This window comes from Pleurodeles waltl, chromosome 6, assembly GCF_031143425.1.
Source record: "Pleurodeles waltl isolate 20211129_DDA chromosome 6, aPleWal1.hap1.20221129, whole genome shotgun sequence".
Taxonomy (NCBI): Eukaryota; Metazoa; Chordata; class Amphibia; order Caudata; family Salamandridae; genus Pleurodeles; species Pleurodeles waltl.
Genome location: NC_090445.1, coordinates 1530350084 through 1530369098, shown reverse-complemented (window position 1 = coordinate 1530369098; position 19015 = coordinate 1530350084). Strand labels below are relative to the sequence as shown.

The window sequence follows — 19015 nt, the reverse complement described above, 5'->3', positions numbered from 1 at the left end:
AATCAGTTCTGCCCTCTACCAGTGCTCAGAGTGGCTGGAATAACAAGAGTCATCTTTAAGTAGAGTGAACTTTCCAAAGAATGGAAAAGTCATTGGGGATATCAATATCAATGAAGCATGGTGAAGGTCGAACACGTGGCACAAAGGGAAGCCCAGAACTCACTCTCAGACATGCAGGGAATTAAAAAAATCAAAGCCTTCCAAAATCAGATGAGGGAGAGGGAATAAGTGGGCTTAGGTACTCCCAAGTCTGGGAATATGTGGCAGAGACTGTTATAACTAGTAAGCACACAAATGGATTCTTGCAAGTGAGAGAAAGAAGAGGACTGTGTTCTGCTGTCTTGAAACAGCTAAACGTTCTCCTGGGCTCTCTAGGCACTTGACAGCTGTGAGGTGCTGGAAACTCTGCATACCCAGCCTCTTTTGTTTCTTTTTGTGGTGCAGTCCCTCACTCAATTTAGTAGCCTACTTCCACTTAACAATCGCATACACAGAAAGGGAGTGAGAAATTGCTGCTAGCAAGGAAGGGCAAAACAAAGCTAAGGAGGCAAGCAACTACAGGCAGAGGTGAGTCAATGTCCTGGTACAATCCTCCTTCATCACTGAAGCGAAGGAAATCTTAGTCCTCAAATGCACAAAAGGAAAGGAGAGTTCTTGACGTGTAGGGTGATTGCTACAGTGACATTATGCACAGAGAGACAGGAAGGTATATCTCATGGTGCAACTGTTCACTGGGCCTTCAGTGAATAGAAAAGGTAACAGGTTTGCCCATTTGCGCACTGGCATGAAAGAATCAAAAGCAGTCCCATAAAGAACTTCAGCTCCTTTACAAGATGCTTCTCTTCTATAAACCTTGACAAACGTATCTATGCAAAACAAGTCATTGAACTGGTGGCAACATCTTTTCCAGGTGTCACTAGCATTAGGTGCACTTCACAGGAACTGGGATGTCATTTGCCTTAAATGGGGAAATTCCTTAGATAGGATGTTTCAGTTTCTTACTGACTGAATAGGTGCTCAAAAACTCACCTACTTGCCAAAAAGATGCACATACCTCATAACATATCTTGTAGATGAAGTCAAGAGTTGCGGCAGTTATGCAAGTTGGCTGTTGCATATTGTTTGTTGCACTCCACAAGTGACTTTGAACCAGAGTGTTAAGCCATAAGCCCAAGTGAAGAGTAGAAGAAGACAGCTAGAACTTCGATCGGAATGCAAGGAATGAAGCAGACAGTACAGAACTGCTAAGCATGAAAGCCAATGATGCAGAATCACTGAGTCAAAGAGAAGCAGGTTCCAAGCCACAAAACGTCAGAAAGGAGAAACCGGACCTGGCAAAGAGGCACACATGTGAAGGGGATGGAAGTGGTAGAATGTTTGGTATAAGCGAGGCAAGTCCCTGAAATGAACAGCTTTCAGAAACAGGTTATGGTATCTGTAGGAAGTTGGCTCTGTATGTGCTATTTCAAAGTAAGGAATAGCATGCACAGAGTTCAAGGGTTCCCCTTAGAGGTAAAATAGTGGTAAAAATAGATAATACTAATGCTCTATTTTGTGGTAGTGTGGTCGAGCAGTAGGCTTATCCAAGGAGTAGTGTTAAGCATTTGTTGTACATACACATAGACAATAAATGAGGTACACACACTCAGAGACAAATCCAGCCAATAGGTTTTGTTATAGAAAAATATCTTTTCTTAGTTTATTTTAAGAACCACAGGTTCAAATTTAACATGTAATATCTTGTTTGAAAGGTATTGCAGGTAAGTACATTAGGAACTTTGAATCATTTCAATTGCATGTATACTTTTCAAGTTATTCACAAATAGCTACTTTAAAAGTGGACACTTAGTGCAATTTTCACAGTTCCTGGGGGAGGTAAGTTTTTGTTAGTTTTACCAGGTAAGTAAGACACTTACAGGGTTCAGTTCTTGGTCCAAGGTAGCCCACCGTTGGGGGTTCAGAGCAACCCCAAAGTTACCACACCAGCAGCTCAGGGCCGGTCAGGTGCAGAGTTCAAAGTGGTGCCCAAAACGCATAGGCTATAATGGAGAGAAGGGGGTGCCCCGGTTCCGGTCTGCTTGCAGGTAAGTACCCGCGTCTTCGGAGGGCGGACCAGGGGGGTTTTGTAGGGCACCGGGAGGGACACAAGCCCACACAGAAATTTCACCCTCAGCGGCGCGGGGGCGGCCGGGTGCAGTGTTAGAACAAGCGTTGGGTTCGCAATAGAAGTCAATGAGAGATCAAGGGATCTCTTCAGCGCTGCAGGCAGGCAAGGGGGGGCTTCCTCGGGGAAACCTCCACTTGGGCAAGGGAGAGGGACTCCTGGGGGTCACTTCTGCAGTGAAAGTTCGGTCCTTCAGATCCTGGGGGCTGCGGGTGCAGGGTTTTTTCCAGGCGTCGGGACTTAGGTTTCAGAGAGTCGCGGTCAGGGGAAGCCTCGGGATTCCCTCTGCAGGCGGCGCTGTGGGGGCTCAGGGGGGACAGGTTTTGGTACTCACAGTCGTAGAGTAGTCCGGGGGTCCTCCCTGAGGTGTTGGTTCTCCACCAGCCGAGTCGGGGTCGCCGGGTGCAGTGTTGCAAGTCTCACGCTTCTTGCGGGGAGATTGCAGGGTTCTTTAAAGCTGCTCCTTGAAACAAAGTTGCAGTCTTTTTGGAGCAGGTCCGCTGTCCTCGGGAGTTTCTTGTCTTTTTCGAAGCAGGGCAGTCCTCAGAGGATTCAGAGGTCGCTGGTCCCTTTGGAAGGCGTCGCTGGAGCAGAGTTCTTTGGAAGGCAGGAGACAGGCCGGTGAGTTTCAGGAGCCAAGGCAGTTGTTGTCTTCTGGTCTTCCTCTGCAGGGGTTTTCAGCTAGGCAGTCCTTCTTCTTGTTGTTGCAGGAATCTAGTTTCTAGGTTCAGGGAGAGCCCTTAAATACTAAATTTAAGGGCGTGTTTAGGTCTGGGGGGTTAGTAGCCAATGGCTACTAGCCCTGAGGGTGGGTACACCCTCTTTGTGCCTCCTCCCAAGGGGAGGGGGTCACATTCCTATCCCTATTGGGGGAATCCTCCTTCTACAAGATGGAGGATTTCTAAAAGTCAGAGTCACCTCAGCTCAGGACACCTTAGGGGCTGTCCTGACTGGCCAGTGACTCCTCCTTGTTTTTCTCATTATCTCTCCTGGACTTGCCGCCAAAAGTGGGGGCTGGGTCCAGGAGGCGGGCATCTCCACTAGCTGGAGTGCCCTGGGGCATTGTAACACGAAGCTTGAGCCTTTGAAGCTCACTGCTAGGTGTTACAGTTCCTGCAGGGGGGAGGTGTGAAGCACCTCCACCCAGAGCAGGCTTTGTTTCTGTCCTCAGAGAGCACAAAGGCTCTCACCGCATGAGGTCAGACACTCGTCTCTCAGCAGCAGGCTGGCACAGACCAGTCAGTCCTGCACTGAACAATTGGGTAAAATACAGGGGGTATCTCTAAGATGCCCTCTGTGCGCATTTTTTAATAAATCCAACACTGGCATCAGTGTGGGTTTATTATTCTGAGAAGTTTGATACTAAACTTCCCAGTATTCAGTGTAGCCATTATGGAGCTGTGGAGTTCGTTTTTGACAGACTCCCAGCCCATATACTCTTATGGCTACCCTGCACTTACAATGTCTAAGGTTTTGCTTAGACACTGTAGGGGCATAGTGCTCATGCACATATGCCCTCACCTGTGGTATAGTGCACCCTGCCTTAGGGCTGTAAGGCCTACTAGAGGGGTGACTTACCTATCCCACAGGCAGTGGGAGGTTGGCATGGCACCCTGAGGGGAGTGCCATGTCGACTTAGTAATTTTGTTCTCACTAGCACACACAGGCTTGTAAGCAGTGTGTCTGTGCTGAGTGAGGGGTCTCTAGGGTGGCATAATACATGCTGCAGCCCTTAGAGACCTTCCCTGGCATCAGGGCCCTTGGTACCAGAGGTACCAGTTACAAGGGACTTATCTGGATGCCAGGGTGTGCCAATTGTGGAAACAATGGTACATTTTAGGTTAAAGAACACTGGTGCTGGGGCCTGGTTAGCAGGGTCCCAGCACACTTCTCAGTCAAGTCAGCATCAGTATCAGGCAAAAAGTGGGGGGTAGCTGCAACAGGGAGCCATTTCTTTACAGTATCTAAGTGGCAGGGTGCACAAAAGTTGAGAACAGGAGTAAACAACCCCCACACAAGAAGCAGAAATGTGCCTTTTGGCACTTAAAAAATTGCACTATCTAAGATACTAGCCCTCATTTTATTGCTGAAGGAATATGCCTGTCAACATTCAAACCTCTGCTCTACAGAATACACACAAGACCTATGCGGATATTATATCGATATCAGTATCATGGTGACCAAACAGGGCCTATTGTGATTCACAATAAGTCCTGCCCTCCTTAGCGACTAAAAACGGCAGCAGAAGGAACTTCAGAAGTGCTGTTCTTAGGAATATTTGCTTACCGTCTCACTTGGCTGCAAAATAGATGCTGCAGAAGAAAAACAAAGATATTAGACTGCTGAATGAAAATAAATTTCTGTATCTTCAGAACCATATGCAAATAATAATGAAGGCTGCTTATAGTTAATACAATTAGATTTCACAATAAGCATGCTCGCATTCACTCACAAGTCAAACAAGGACCAGTCCAAGTCCAAAGACCATAGTGCTAAGAGGAGACACCTCATTAGAATGACAGATAGGAGACAGATGAAGGCAATTACTGTGTCCCAGACCTATCATCGGTTATTGCTCTTGAGAAAGTGGGAGGACCAGGCTAAGCTGTGTAATATTAACAGTAACAATCTCATGTGCTGTTAAGTCTATGAGAATTTGTTGGCTTGGCCCACCATTGACTGACTATTTGTCAACTCCATGTAAAAGAGAAAAGTGGAATGTGTGGGTGGCTGGGAGTTTTGCATGGTGGCCTGGTATACGAGTCAGAAAACCAGGACCAAATAGTGAGTGCCCTCAACAAAAATAGACTTAATATAGCAAGGTGATGCCTGCTAACTTATATAATGCATCCCCTGTACATATTAATAAACTATGGACACAATGAGTCCTTGTCTAATGAAAGGTCGACATGTTTAATTTCCCACAACCTCAACCACGATCAGGGCCAGAAGTCACTACAGCCCATTGACAAACCCGATTATCTGAATTCTTACCATGTTCATCAATCAAATCAAGGTGCTCGATAGTGTAAGCGCTTCTGGATTGCAGCAGTCAAAAGTGGTCCGCAATTAATTCCGTAATACATAATTCTAGGCCTGTGAGGAATCGCTGTACTGGCATATTCCAAGGTCGGCAGACAGTAAATGACCATGGATTGGGTGGAAGGATGACCCAACGCCATGAAGTCAGTGGAAACAGAAATTCTGGGTTGACCAGATGGTCGAAAAACATTGATAACAGAACTCTTTTGTATAATGTCACCGGAGGGATGGTTCCTCAGCCACATTTTCCAGCTTTGTCTTCTGGTGCACCACTCTCAAGCACCCATGTTAGGGACAGCCACTGTAAATAATTTAGTGTAAAACTGTTAATTTAAATAAAATGGCAGGCCCTTGACAGTGTTTAGTGGCCCAAGAATTCCTCATTACTTGCATTCCTAAGTTCCCGGAAGAAGGAATTCTTGATTTTGCAGGGTATTTTGTTTCCATTTCAGGGCAGGCAGATGTGGAAACGGCAAAATCAGCCTCAATGTCTTATCCATTTACTGCAATGTGGAAAATAGGAATTTTGCCCATCCATAGTCTTGAAAGTCTTCAACTGAGTTTAACAGTTATGCACTGTGTGTAAGGTGCAGAAGGGGCACAGCATAAAGGTCAAAAGATAGTCAGGGGAATTGTCTACTGAACCTCTTCAAAAAGAGTCACTTCTTTGGGGGGGTATTTTATTAAATGTCCCTAATGTCCAAATCTTAATAAATTAACAATATTCTACTCAGATTAAAGTCAGTTATATCAGTTCCAACTGGATGAGGTCAAAGGTTTACAGGTCCAGAGGTGCTCAAGGGACCTTCATGTTTGAAGTCAGGACTCAGTATAAGCTACAATGACCAATACTTCAGACTGGTCATTGTTAAAAAAAACAACTACCGTTTGAAAAATGCTAATTCTTTAAACTGCAAGTTACAATGGAAAAAATTCTATGGCATCCGGCTGCATATATTTTCTAGTAGGGTTAGAGACTCGCTGTTCTTTGGAAACAGAAACCTCGGGCCCTTTTTCTGACTGACTCCAAACCCAAAGAACAATTTGGGAATCCCAAAAGAGCAACAAATTACCAAAAGACCTTAGAGTTGTCATTCACTAGATAACGACCCAGGAAGTTGTGGTCAGCTGATTGCTGTTAATCTGCACAAACTGGCAGGTGTAGGTATGACTGCTAGGATGGCTTGTAAATACCTAGGTTGAAGGCTGGTGGGGGCTGGGACGGGTGTTGGTGGGACTGTAAGGAGTCTCCATGGTCATTTAGAGGTGCCAGACAGCAGGCTAGCTGGGCAGTCATTTGTCCTGCTTGCAGGTTACCTGCGTTTTGTCGTTATCTGCATCATTTCTGCTGAAGGGTCTTAATAAGGTTTCAAAGTGCTGTATGCAGCACCTCTGATCTTGTTGCTCTGGTTAGGGGTTTCCTCTCTGAAAGTTCTATCTGCTGGCAGGTGCACAGGCAGCAACAGGGCCACAAGTCAGGGTTTCAGGCTTGGTCCAAGCTTTGAAGAAACAAGCCGCAAGCTGCTCCTAAAGCACCACCAATACTTCCATATCAAGATATCTGTAGATCTTCATACTGCTTGACTGAAGTTGTAGTTTACATCATCAGTTTGATGCAGGCTGGTTGACAACCCATTGCCAATGAGGGTCTATGAAAAGTTCAAGGTTTTGGTGCAAGCCAGTCATGCTGGTTGCATCTTCGCAGGTTTTCTTTCCTCATAGGTCAAGGTTTGTACTTCAAAGTCACCGGATAGATATTGTGGGTATTAGGTAGATAGGCAGAACAGGACGAGCTGTCTTCCCAGCATTTTATGCAGGCAATTAGAGCTACTTCTTGTAGCCTCCCCCCATTTTGGGTCAGACCTCATAAGCTGATAGGTCTGAGTGGCCAATAGGGTAAGTATTCAGTCAATGGCCCATGGAAGGCCAACAGAACTGGGGTGAAAACAGTCTTGCATGTGCAGTAACTCTTAAGGTTTGTAGGTTGGCCAGTTTGTTACATGCTAGGCTCACTTCAGAATTGCAACATGAAGTAGCATCTGCGAATGGCATGTCGGAAAAGGCCTGGAAAGATCAGCAATACAAATGTCCAGTCAATTGATCTTATCCAGTACCTTTGATTAAAAAGCTGACTGAATTGATATATTGCTTGAGTGTGCAAATACCCGAGGGTGTCTTGGCACTAAAGACCTTCATCACTGACCAGCGGCATATAAAGACATAGAGGGAGAGAAACAGCCAAATCTTCAGCTGTTTATGGAAACCAAACACATTGGACTGACTTTTAATGTATAATGGCATGGTATTCCATAACTGACAAGTAGAAAAAACAAAGCAGTGACCATCCCAGGAAGATTTCTTTATCCCGATAACAGAGACCAGGCATAAGGAGGCAGATCTTAGCCTCTGAAGGCGATAGCACTTTCATTTTGTCCGGAGGCACTCAGGCCATACTTCATTCAAAGCTTTACATGACAGACAAAGTGCCTTAAAGGTAAACCCTCTTCCATACAGAAAGCCAATGAAGCTCCACCAAGGCGTTTGCTACTGACTTGTGTTTGGGAAGTTTTTTTAAGAAGGCGGGCAGCAGCATTTTGCAAAGCCTGGATCTTTTTCAACGCACCCTCTGTAGCGCAGATATAAAGGGTGTTACAGTAGTCGACCCTTGATAGAACCAAGGTGAGACTGCTGTTTTTTGCAGCTGGAAAGGAAGAAAAGGCACCACTTTCCTTAGTGATCTTAACATCTAACAGGAAGAGGTCAGTTCATTTATCTGTTCCCTGAAAGACAAATCTGAGTCAAAGACCACTCTGAGGTTACGTACATTAGAAACAGGTTAAGGCCGGGAACCATAAGTCCTGGTCCACCCAAAGTTGTCCAAGAAACTGGTCTCCGTCCCAAAAATAAGAACCTCTGTTTTGTCCGAGTTTAACTTCAGACAATTAGCAGACATCCAGTTGACAATTGAGCTCATACATTTGTTAAGGTTTAAGGTTAGCTGCAACAGAGACCGCAATCTATGTCTCACCAGCATACACTACTGTGACAAATCCACATAAGTAAATCAGCTCAGCCAAAGGGGCTACATATATGTTAAAAAGTTTAGGGCTGAGAGAAGACCCCTGAGGAATGCTACAGGGAAGGGAGAAGGCGAGAGAACTAAATTCACCCAGTGCCCCCATCTCCTCCCTGTCCCTTAAAAAAAGTAGAGAAGATTGTGCACCAGACCAGAGATAAAAAACATCAGATAAACAATCTAACAGTACGACATGACTTAACATATCAAAGTCTGCGGAAAAGTCTAAAAGGACCAACGTAGCTCTCCCTCTGGCATCTTTAATAGATCTAATCTCTTCTGAGACAGCTATCAGCGCTGTCTACGACTATAGCCTGCTCTAAAGTCATACTGTGCATTGTATAGGAGAGAATTCTCTTCTAGATTGTCTGACAAACAGGTATTAAGATGCTTTTCAAGTAAGTTGACTGCATACGGATGCCGTGATATTGGGCGGAAGTTCTTCTCCTCCATAGACTCCAATGAAGGTTTTTTTTTCTCCTTAGGGCGGTATGGAAGCCTTCTTCCATTACGATGGAAAGGTGCCTCCTGTAATACAATTATTCATCAAAATCATAAGGGCTGGGGCCAAACTGGCTGGCAAATTTTGTACTAACTTAGGAGGACAAGCATCCGGGAGCGGGGGGAGGGGAATGGGGCAGGGGGCTCCTGACTTATTGTGCTTGATTAAAATGAACACTTGATCAACAGTTAAAAGAGGAAAATTACATAGTTCCATTTTTTATTTATAAACAGTGAACAAGGGTTCTACACTCAAATGAGGTACAAATAAACTGTACTCCCTATATACTGATTCTACTTTAAAATTCAGCTAGTTTGCCACCGAATGCCTGGCAATGGGGAAGCTGGAAGGAGGACTGAAACTTGAAAGAGATTGAACTACTTTTGTTTTTTTTCTGCCAATATAAGTTTTTAACATTCATAGAGTGCATCTCTATATCTGCTTTCGCCTATCTCATTATAATCCCGTCTCCAGGCTTTCTCCAGTTGTTTCATAGATCTGAGGGCAGAAGAAAACCAGGGGGCAGGTGGCTTTTGCCTATAGGATCTAATTTATTTTTTATAGTTACATTATTGTGGGCTGCCTTACTTAACAACTCATGATAACATGTAGCTGCTACGTTGGAGTTGTTAGTCAAGTCAGGCTTGGTTAATGTTAAGCTCTCAGCCAACTCTCAAATTTGTCTTATTCCATAATCGAATGGCTACGTTCTTCTCAAACGTATAGCAGGAGGTTTGGGGGACGAAAAATTGATACTGGATAAACTGGATTGCCCAATGATGTGACCAGAATGAGGGTAATATGGTGGCCACCTTCAGGTTAGAATCAACTAAAAACCAGTCATCTAAAATATGGCCTGCTGACTGTGTGGCAGTTTGCACCTTCTGCTCCAGCCTAACGCAGCTGAACAATTCTGCAAGCTGCACGGAATCTTTATCATTGAAATCCTCTAAATGAAAATTGAAATCCTCTAACATGGTGAAATTTGTGTGCTGAACACTAATATCAATGTAATTACATTTTCCATGAAGAAACATGGCCTTGGGTCCGGCGGGTTTATAGTTTATTACTCCATGAGAGAGCCACATAATCAGGCAGGGCTGTCAGTTCACATACAACTCCCAGAGCATGAGACTCGTGGTGTATTATCACTAGACCACCCCTGCATTTACTCACTGTCAAGTCTGATAATAACGTAGCTAACAGGCAAAGCCGAGACCACATCATGACCAGTAGCTTTTAGGTAACATCATCCACCTGCCCATATGGTGCCTTTAGATATATAGCATGAATGGGTCACAACTGGTGTTACATGTGATCTTCACCACCTGGAGGTCAGTAGTCAACCTCCGGTGCATATGTGGCCGACAAATACATTTGCTGATCATGGGACCACAACAATATTAGAAATATGCTATAGAAATGCTGGTAACACAACTGTCTTGCAGTGAAATGTCCACAAATTTAAAAAGTGTGACTTTTTTTTTTAGTTGTATGTTGTTGAAGGTCACAATGCACCATCACCGACATACTCTTGAAGCCAGTGTTTGCCCCGCAGTGACTGTTTTTTTTTTTTTTTATAGATTGGGGTGCCCCCCTTGTGCCCCTGCCGCTCTTCCCACTCTGCCCACGGGCATTTAGCCACTTACAACTACACCGCTGTTCAACTAAGAGCGACAATGCTGGCTGTGAAATGGCCGTCGGCAAAAATAAAATAAGCCAAGGTTCGCACACTCACTTTTTCTTCAAAGCTGGTGGTCACAAGCGGTCAAGGTCTTTACTTATTTCCTTAAATTTTATTTGCTATATAATTGGGTTATATTTATTTATAACTAGCTACATTCTCAATGTCGTGTATACTGAAAATCAACAATCACCAGACTCACTACAATGGGAAGTAACCTTATGACCAAAGTGCAACAGAAAAGGTACACAGCCTGTGGGCATAAGCTATACTAAACAGGGAAACAAACCAAGAATTAAAGTCATACGATTGAAGGAAACAGAAAAGACCAACAGCTCGACCAGACAGATATAAAGGCCTTAAAAAAGGCAACAGTTACACTGTGATAGATTAGAGTTTCTTCCGAATGTATGAGTTGGAACCAGACATTCCTGCTGCAACTGTGTAATTATTTAAAGGTATCAGGCCCGTGCAACCTGAACACAAATGACTAATACTCCTTGTGTCTTTCTCCTAATGCTACCTCCAAAAACAGCCCACCTTCTAAGAGCACAAAATGCATGAGGGAATAAATACAAGAGAAAATCTGTAAAGGAGATATGAAAGAGGATGGCAAATGCCAAGAAATAGGGGAGTGATAGAGAGTGAAAGGAGAGGGTAAGATGACCTGAAGTTTCTTGGGCCTCGTTTAATTTATGACTTGCTTTTTATTGAGCATAAAAGCCATCCTGCAAGGCTTCCTGCTTTGTTCTAACATTTCTTTCCTACTTTCTCAAATGGCCATTTTCATTCAATTCATATCTCAATGTTCCTCCTACCTCTACGTGGGTGAGACACCTAGCTCCGTTGTTTAGCTTTCAACCAATCCTTTCCTCTACTTGACCTGCAAATCAACCTGGCCAACTGACCCTGCAGTGCATGGTAAAACAGTGTAGCTTGTGGAATAAATAAATCATCAATGCCGGTTTCCTCACATGGTTACAGCTTTACTAGTGGGTGGCTCAATTTGTCAACATTAACGACTACCTCGTTGGTGAGAGAAGCAGCCCAGCACACAGGCTTCGTTTTCTATATAGAGCTTTGTCTCCTGACTCACGTTCGACTATCAAAAAAGTTATGTTACAGGCATGCACAGAGCATTGACTAATAGTGGCTGAGAAAGCGACCCCATCCCCCTCTGGTGGGGAGACTGGCCTTCATGCCTGGCAAAACTGCAGGGATCTAAAACGTGGAACTATGCTGGGATTACCAAACTGGGCAACATATGTTAAGTCTTTTGATGAACTAAAGACAGAATTTTATGTCAGGACAAAGAGGCTGAGATTATGCTTTAAACTTTCTTTAATAGCTCAGCAGCCCAACATGTAGAAAACACAAACATTAAACATTAAGGACTTCAAATCCCACGAGTCTCCACAAAGGTTCACAAGGTCAGCAATCTGGTACATTAGGTACCATATAACTACATCTCCAAGGAAAAGCACTGCTGCTTTCTTCGCTGTTCTCCCTTAGAGATTTTTTTTATATACTCGCCTTTAGAAATGTGCTTATGTCAATATTAGTACTGCTTTGTTGCTTTGGCTTGGAACGTTTGCAGTCTGTAATTGGGTTCACACCCTGGTTTCTCCAGAACCCTGAAGAACAGCGGAGGTGGCTTAGTCCCTTGAGCTTTCTCCTTGGCCGCTTGGTGGCGCATCGTGCAGCAGCGGCTTGCTTTTGTCCACCGGACAATGGGAGGTCATTGGCTCAGCATTTTAGCGAGGTCACAGCCTCTCAGCACAGTTCCTCCAATGCCAGCTTTCTCGCAGTGCAACTGTGTTACAGTGAAGCCGGCAGAGTGCGGTACACGTTTTCCCCTCTAGGGTGCTGCTGCCAGGGAAACACTTGAGTCTCTCTGGTCTGCACTTAAGGAGATGCACCCAAATCAAGTCAGTCGGTCCCCTGCTGTGAATTGAGAGCATGGATTGTTTTCTTTGTGTTGGGGGAACATTAACATATGTGAAGGTTATGTGCCCTTGTGCTAGGCTTTTTTCTTCAAGGTTGACTTCAGAAGAGCTCCTACCATTGCTTTCAGGAATTAGAGGCCTGGTTCAGATCTTTCTTCCCAGTACAACAGTGTGGGTGCATGCTGGTCGTCTTCATCACTGTGTGCCCTATTAGTAATTTGTCTCATTATCCAGTATAAATTGCCTTTTTCCTGAACATACAAGGCAGGAATTTGGTGAGAGGGGGAGGTTATGGTATAGGGTCCGCCATCTCTTGGTGCCACAGGTCTCTGCCCTGTACGTGGGTCCCCCTGGGTTCCCAGTATCTCCGCCACCCCCGACACTCTCTGAATCACCGACCCTGGCTCTAGAGCCCTTGAGCAGGATGATGTTGCTGGTGGCTGTGCAACGCAGCCTGACCCTTCCTATGGGGGAAGTTATAATTCCTTCGACACCCCCTAGTACCTCAAGAGGCTCCTCAGGCACCCTTACTTACTAAGGCCCAATCTAAAGTTCGCTCCTCCCTTTCATCTGACACTTTCGAATGGTGTTCCTGAAATGTAAGCTATAAAGAAACAAAGGTCTCTGAAGAAGATCAGTAAATCAACAAGGATGAGAAATAGAGGCCAAATGGAATCTATATATAATTCACAAAAAATAGGAAATATAGAAGTCAACACATTTATTTAGAGACACATTTATAGAGTGGGAGAGTACAAGCAAACAGAAATTATGCAGAAAAAACATAACTCAGGCATTAAAAATGTGACAAATAGAAATACTCAAAGATACAAGTCACATTACTATAGTATTAATGCTCATTGCTGCTGAATACTCAACCAAAAACTGAGTCAAGGTACCGTGGTCGATGGCGTTTCAAACCTTTAGTCCAATGCTAGGATCATCATCAGGACAATCCAATGTGCCTGAGGAAAAGAGGTTTACAGTTGATTGTTGAAAACGGATTTTGAATCCATAACCCTGGAAGATCCCTGTAACCGGGCTGGGATCACCATCCATGAAAAGAGGGGGGTTACCCAGTACCTTAAAATATATGAGGAAAAGTATGGCGCCAAAAATGGGATCAACAGCATAACCACGCTATGAGGATATAAGGTAAAGAAGGACCCCAATGTTGGACTGCTCCAACAAAGGACCGAACCTCGGAAATCATACAGTGTAAATGGAATGATGTTCAGCAATTCAGCCAGTAGCGAAGCAGACGGACCGTAATGAATTTACTGTCTCCACAGAGCACAATTCCAGGACAGAAATCCCCCAGTGGCAGGCAATTCAAACGAGGGTAGACAGGGAGGGACACATGAGTCAGACATGAGTTGCTGAAATGTAAGGCTAAGGCCTATGGGTGCTTCAGACCCCATAAAACCATGGATAACCGGGGTCGACCAGATTCTTCCCTGCGAGGACTAAGATGATGGGGAAGATTATGGAAAAAGAGATGCAAATGACTCAGAAATTAGTCCAGAGCACGCCAAATTGGTCACCTCTTAGCGCAAGGGAAATAGTACCCGAAGGCATGTTTGAAAAGGATGGTATCTATCACCTGCTTTCTGCAAGATGGACTCTAACAGCTAAAATAGCCCAGTATGTGGCTAATCAAGTACCTAAACCCTTGAACAAGGAGCTCAAAGTCTGCCTTAGGGCCGAGTGCCACACCACTGACTAGATGGTAAGGTTGCGCTTACCCCCGAGATTGGTGGTAAAATGGCCACTTTCATTGTCAAGTTTATCAAAGACCCTAAGAAGGCTATAGACCCCTTCCGAAGGCCTGGCAGGATAAAAATTTGCATTCTAAGGCCACTGACAAAGATTTTAGGTACAGCGGAGGACGCTAAGGAAAATGGCAAAATAATCTCTCTGGACACTCTGTCAGGCTGGTCACAGAGGTCCTAAAAAACCCCTAACTGTGCACTATGTTGCAATAACTCTAATCACAACTTGTAGTGTGTCCTGAGGAAACTTGCAGTACTTTACTCCTACTTTCCTGGGCTCTGGGGTGGGGTATTTTACTTACCTTTGGTGTTTTTTGTGCTCCCAGCGCCCCTTTACACACAACACTTGCCTAGGGGGGAATTCTTGATTCCACGTTCTTAGTTTATGGTTTGTGTTGCTCCTAGGCCTATTGCATTTTATTGTATTTTCTACTTTTTGCACTATTTTATGACTATTTACTTACCTGATTTTGGTCTCTAGTGTATATATTGTGTATAATACTTACCTCCAGAAGGAGTATTGCCTAAGACCTTTATTACCTTTATTTTTGGTAACACTGAGTATTGTCTTTTATTGTGTATAAGTATTCTGTAACTATAGTGGTATTGCAGGAGCTTTGCATGTCTCCTAGTTCAGCCTAAGCTGCTCTGCTACAGCTACCTCTAGACAGCCTAAGCTGCTAGAACACTGACTACATTTCACTAATAAGGGATAACTGGACCTGGTATAAGGTGTAAGTACCTAAGGTACCCACTACAAACCAGATCAGCCTCCAACGTCAGCTTCCGCAGTTCTTCAAATGGAGTTCATATCCTCTTGCTCTAGTCACGGACGTGGTTTTCCAGGACTGCAGCCTTTAAAGCGTTTTTGGTGTGGGGAAACACTGACAGACATTCTGAGAGCAGCAAACTGGTCTTCTGACAACACTTAAAAAAATATTATTTTAAGCCTGTTACACACATGGCATCAATAGTGGTGAGTAAGCTTTGAAAAAGCATAATCTGATCTAGCTAACGTTATGGAAAGTTTCAATTCTATTAGGGGCACAAAGGCGACGATTATCCCATCGGGCAGAGCTGTGGTTAGCTTCTTGCCCTACTCTTTTTTTGTAATATATCTTTAGTAATATCTTGGGTATCAGCAAGTACCAGCAGGATCAATACCAATCAGTACAATCATGTTATCAGACATGATTAATGTGCACTGATACAGTCTACAAGGATACCACAGTACAGTTATTCAACAATATAGTCTCTTTCTGGTTCAGTATCATTACTAGGTCAAGTCTACCTTGGTTGCACTTACAGTCTCAAGTAGTCAAAAATGGTTTTGGCTAATATTCAACAATTCAAACTATCGAAACAAGGGTGTGTAATTACTTCACTTATCTAAGGGAGGGAGTAGCTGTGGTGTGATGGGAGCAGGGTGGGTGGTATTTGGTGTCCCAGAAGAACTGTCACCTGCCTCGATTCACGTTAGTTTACAGGGGATAGCGAGGAGAGGTGGGGTGGAATAGGGGGAAAAGGTCCTTTCCTATGGCCTTGTGCAACACAGCAGTGAGTGTTTGGGGCAGGATATTGACAAGTTTAGCTTCCACCACTCCTAAATAGCTTATTGCCCTGCTCTTTAATGCTTAATTCTTTGTTAGATAAAGTATATTGTTTGGTTTATAAGTCTTCCTTCACCTAGGGTACACAAGTATATATTTTTTCAATCGTAGACTTCAGATAAACATACACTTGGGACAGCTGTTGTAATGGATTTCAGTTGGCAATATGGTTCATTGTTTGTTCTTTTACAGGTGCTGATCAGAAACAAGGTTTTCAGTGAGGAAGACCTAGCAACTTACAATATGGCACAAAGAAAGAGGTGTGCTTTTCCTTGGAGATGTTGTTATATGGTGCCATATATAGTGGATTGGCTGACCTTGCAAACCTTTGCGGGGACTCATTGGATTTAAAGTTCTTGATGTTTCTGTTTGCTACATCTTGGGCTGCTGAGCTACTAAAGAATAAAGGATAGTTGTAGCTTCTGTATCCTCAATAGAGTTGAAACTTTCCTTTGCATTTGCTAGGTCATTTTTCATTATTATTGTTTACATCTCAAATCTTCCACTTTTTACAATTAAGGGATTTACTTGAGCCCTATCAAGTGCAGCTAATGACGCTCTCAGAATTTAACCAAATGGAAGCAAAATTGTCCATGGAAGTGTTGGGGAAGAGAAGTAAACCTAAAAATACACTACTCCCTAATGTCCAGTGCCCACATCCCTTAAATCCATTAGTACTGGAAACAAATACAACACATTGTATCAGGAGTACTGGGCTGGTCAATAAACTCAAAATAGCACTACTGGGCATATCAGACAGGGTGGAAGGCAGATAATATAGACACATCGGAATGGGCAGCCTAATAGCCAAAACAGATACTTTATGATACTGGAGATCAAGGAAACACCATTGCTATAGGAATGTCTGTGAGGCATGGACCAGTGCTCATACCTAGAAGGTAGAAGGGATTTATAAAACTAGTGGATATCAAAGCACCAGAAGATCTTGGGGGCTTTGTGGGATCACGTCCATGACTTTGCTTCCTAAACATCAATGCCCCACTTCTTTCTGGCCCCTCCTCTTTACATTTCCAAACACCAACTCACTCATGCTCCCTCACGTCTGCGATGAATGCCATGAAAAGATCTAGTCTCAACACTTGTTCAAACATTCCAATATTTCATAGGGACGTCTGCCAAGGTAAGGTTCTGTGGAGGTATACACGGTTCTGTGCAACATCTAAACAGAACTGGCTATGGACACTCAATATACCGCTGTTGAGACATTCTCATCTGTACCTATGTCTAGTGTCAAACATATGCCCTTTATACCTTGTCTGGTTTTAGGGCTGAAAGCTCATTAAATACATTTTTAGGAGGAAAAAAAAAGTGATGACAAAATGGTGTTGGAACAATCAAATCAAATCATTAACATTTATAAAGCGCGCTACTCACCCGTGCGGGTCTCAAGGCGCTAGGGGGGAAAGGGGGGGTTATCGCTGCTCGAACAGCCAAGTCTTTAGGAGTCTCCGGAAAGCGGAGTGGTCCTGGGTGGTCCTGAGGCTGGTGGGGAGGGAGTTCCAGGTCTTGGCCGCCAGGAAGGAGAAAGATCTCCCACCCGCCGTGGAGCGGCGGGTGCGAGGGACGGCAGCAAGTGCGAGGCCAGCGGAGCGGAGGGGGCGGGTGGGGACGTAGAAGCTGAGGCGTCTGTTGAGGTATTCCGGTCCCTTGTTGTGGAGGGCTTTGTGTGCGTGGGTGAGAAGACGGAAGGTGATCCTTTTGCTGACTGGGAGCCAATGAAGGTGTCTCAGGTGTGCGGAGATGTGGCTGTTGCGGGGTACGTCGAGGATGAGGCGGGCCGAGGCGTTTTGGATGCGTTGCAGGCGGTTTTGGAGTTTGGCGGTGGTCCCGGCGTAGAGGGTATTGCCGTAGTCCAGGCGACTCGTGACAAGGGCGTGGGTCACGGTTTTTCTGGTGTCGGCGGGGATCCAGCGGAAGATCTTGCGGAGCATGCGGAGAGTGAGGAAGCAGGCGGAGGACACGGCGTTGACTTGCTTGGTCATGGTGAGAAGAGGGTCCAAGATGAAGCCGAGGTTGCGGGCGTGGTCTGCGGGGGTCGGTGCGGTGCCGAGGGCCGTGGGCCACCAGGAGTCGTCCCAGGCGGACGGGGTGTTGCCGAGGATGAGGACTTCCGTTTTTTCAGAGTTCAGCTTTAGGAGGCTGAGCCTCATCCAATCTGCGACGTCCTTCATACCCTCTTGTAGGTTGGTCTTGGCGCTGGCGGGGTCCTTGGTGAGGGAGAGTACAAGTTGGGTGTCGTCGGCGTAGGAGGTGATGATGATGTCGTGCTTGCGTACGATGTTGGCGAGGGGGCTCATGTAGACATTGAAGAGTGTCGGGCTGAGCGATGAGCCTTGAGGTACGCCGCAGATGATCTTGGTGGGTTCTGAGCGAAACGGAGGGAGGTAAACTCTTTGGGAGCGGTTAGCGAGGAAGGAGGCGATCCAGTCCAGGACCTGGCCTTGGATCCCGGTGGAGCGTAGGCGGGTGATTAGGGTGCGGTGACAGACGGTGTCAAAGGCAGCCGAGAGGTCGAGGAGAATGAGGGCGACTGTTTCACCGTTGTCCATCAGGGTTCTGATGTCGTCTGTGACTGAGATGAGGGCGGTTTCCGTGCTGTGGTTGGTTCGGAATCCGGTTTGTGAAGGGTCGAGCAGGTTGTTGTCTTCCAGGAAGGTGGTCAGCTGTTTGTTGACGGTCTTTTCTATTACCTTGGCTGGGAAAGGTAGAAGAGAGATGGGGCGGAAGTTTTTCAGGTCGCTTGGGTCAGCCGTAGGTTTCTTTAGTAGGGCGTTGACTTCAGCGTGCTTCCAGCATTCGGGGAAGGTAGCAGAAGAAAAAGAAGAGTTGATGACGGTCTGGAGGTGCGGGGCGATGATGTCGTCGGCTTTGTTAAAGATGAAGTGCGGGCAGGGGTCCGAAGGGGCGCCGGAGTGGATAGAGTTCATGATGGATTTGGTTTCTTCCGTGTTGATGTGGGTCCAGTTGTTGAGGGTGATGTCCGGGGAAGCGGGTTCAGTGGTGTATGGTTGGGTCTGGTGTCCGAAGCTGTCGTGGAGGTCGCTGATCTTGCGATGGAAGAAAGTGGCGAGGGATTCGCACAAATCCTGTGAGGGCGTGACGGCGTTGGCGCTGGCGCTGGGGTTGGAGAACTCTTTGACGATGCTGAAGAGTTCTCTGCTGTTGTGGCTGTTTTTGTCTAGTCTGTCGGTGAAAAAG

The 19015-nt window shown here is 45.3% G+C and overlaps 1 protein-coding gene across 5 annotated transcripts in view; it reads right to left on the bottom strand.

The window, feature by feature from the left end:
• Positions 1–19015, bottom strand: part of C6H1orf159 (chromosome 6 C1orf159 homolog) — a 153302-nt gene that overhangs the window by 28213 nt on the left and 106074 nt on the right. For all 5 annotated transcript variants that reach the window (XR_011205056.1, XM_069241105.1, XM_069241106.1 and 2 more), the window contains one exon: positions 4451–4476. Coding sequence is in view for 4 of the 5 variants with exons in the window: in XM_069241105.1 (XP_069097206.1) it covers positions 4451–4476 (26 nt within the window). In the remaining variant the exon portion in view is untranslated. The remainder of the gene's footprint in view (positions 1–4450; positions 4477–19015) is intronic.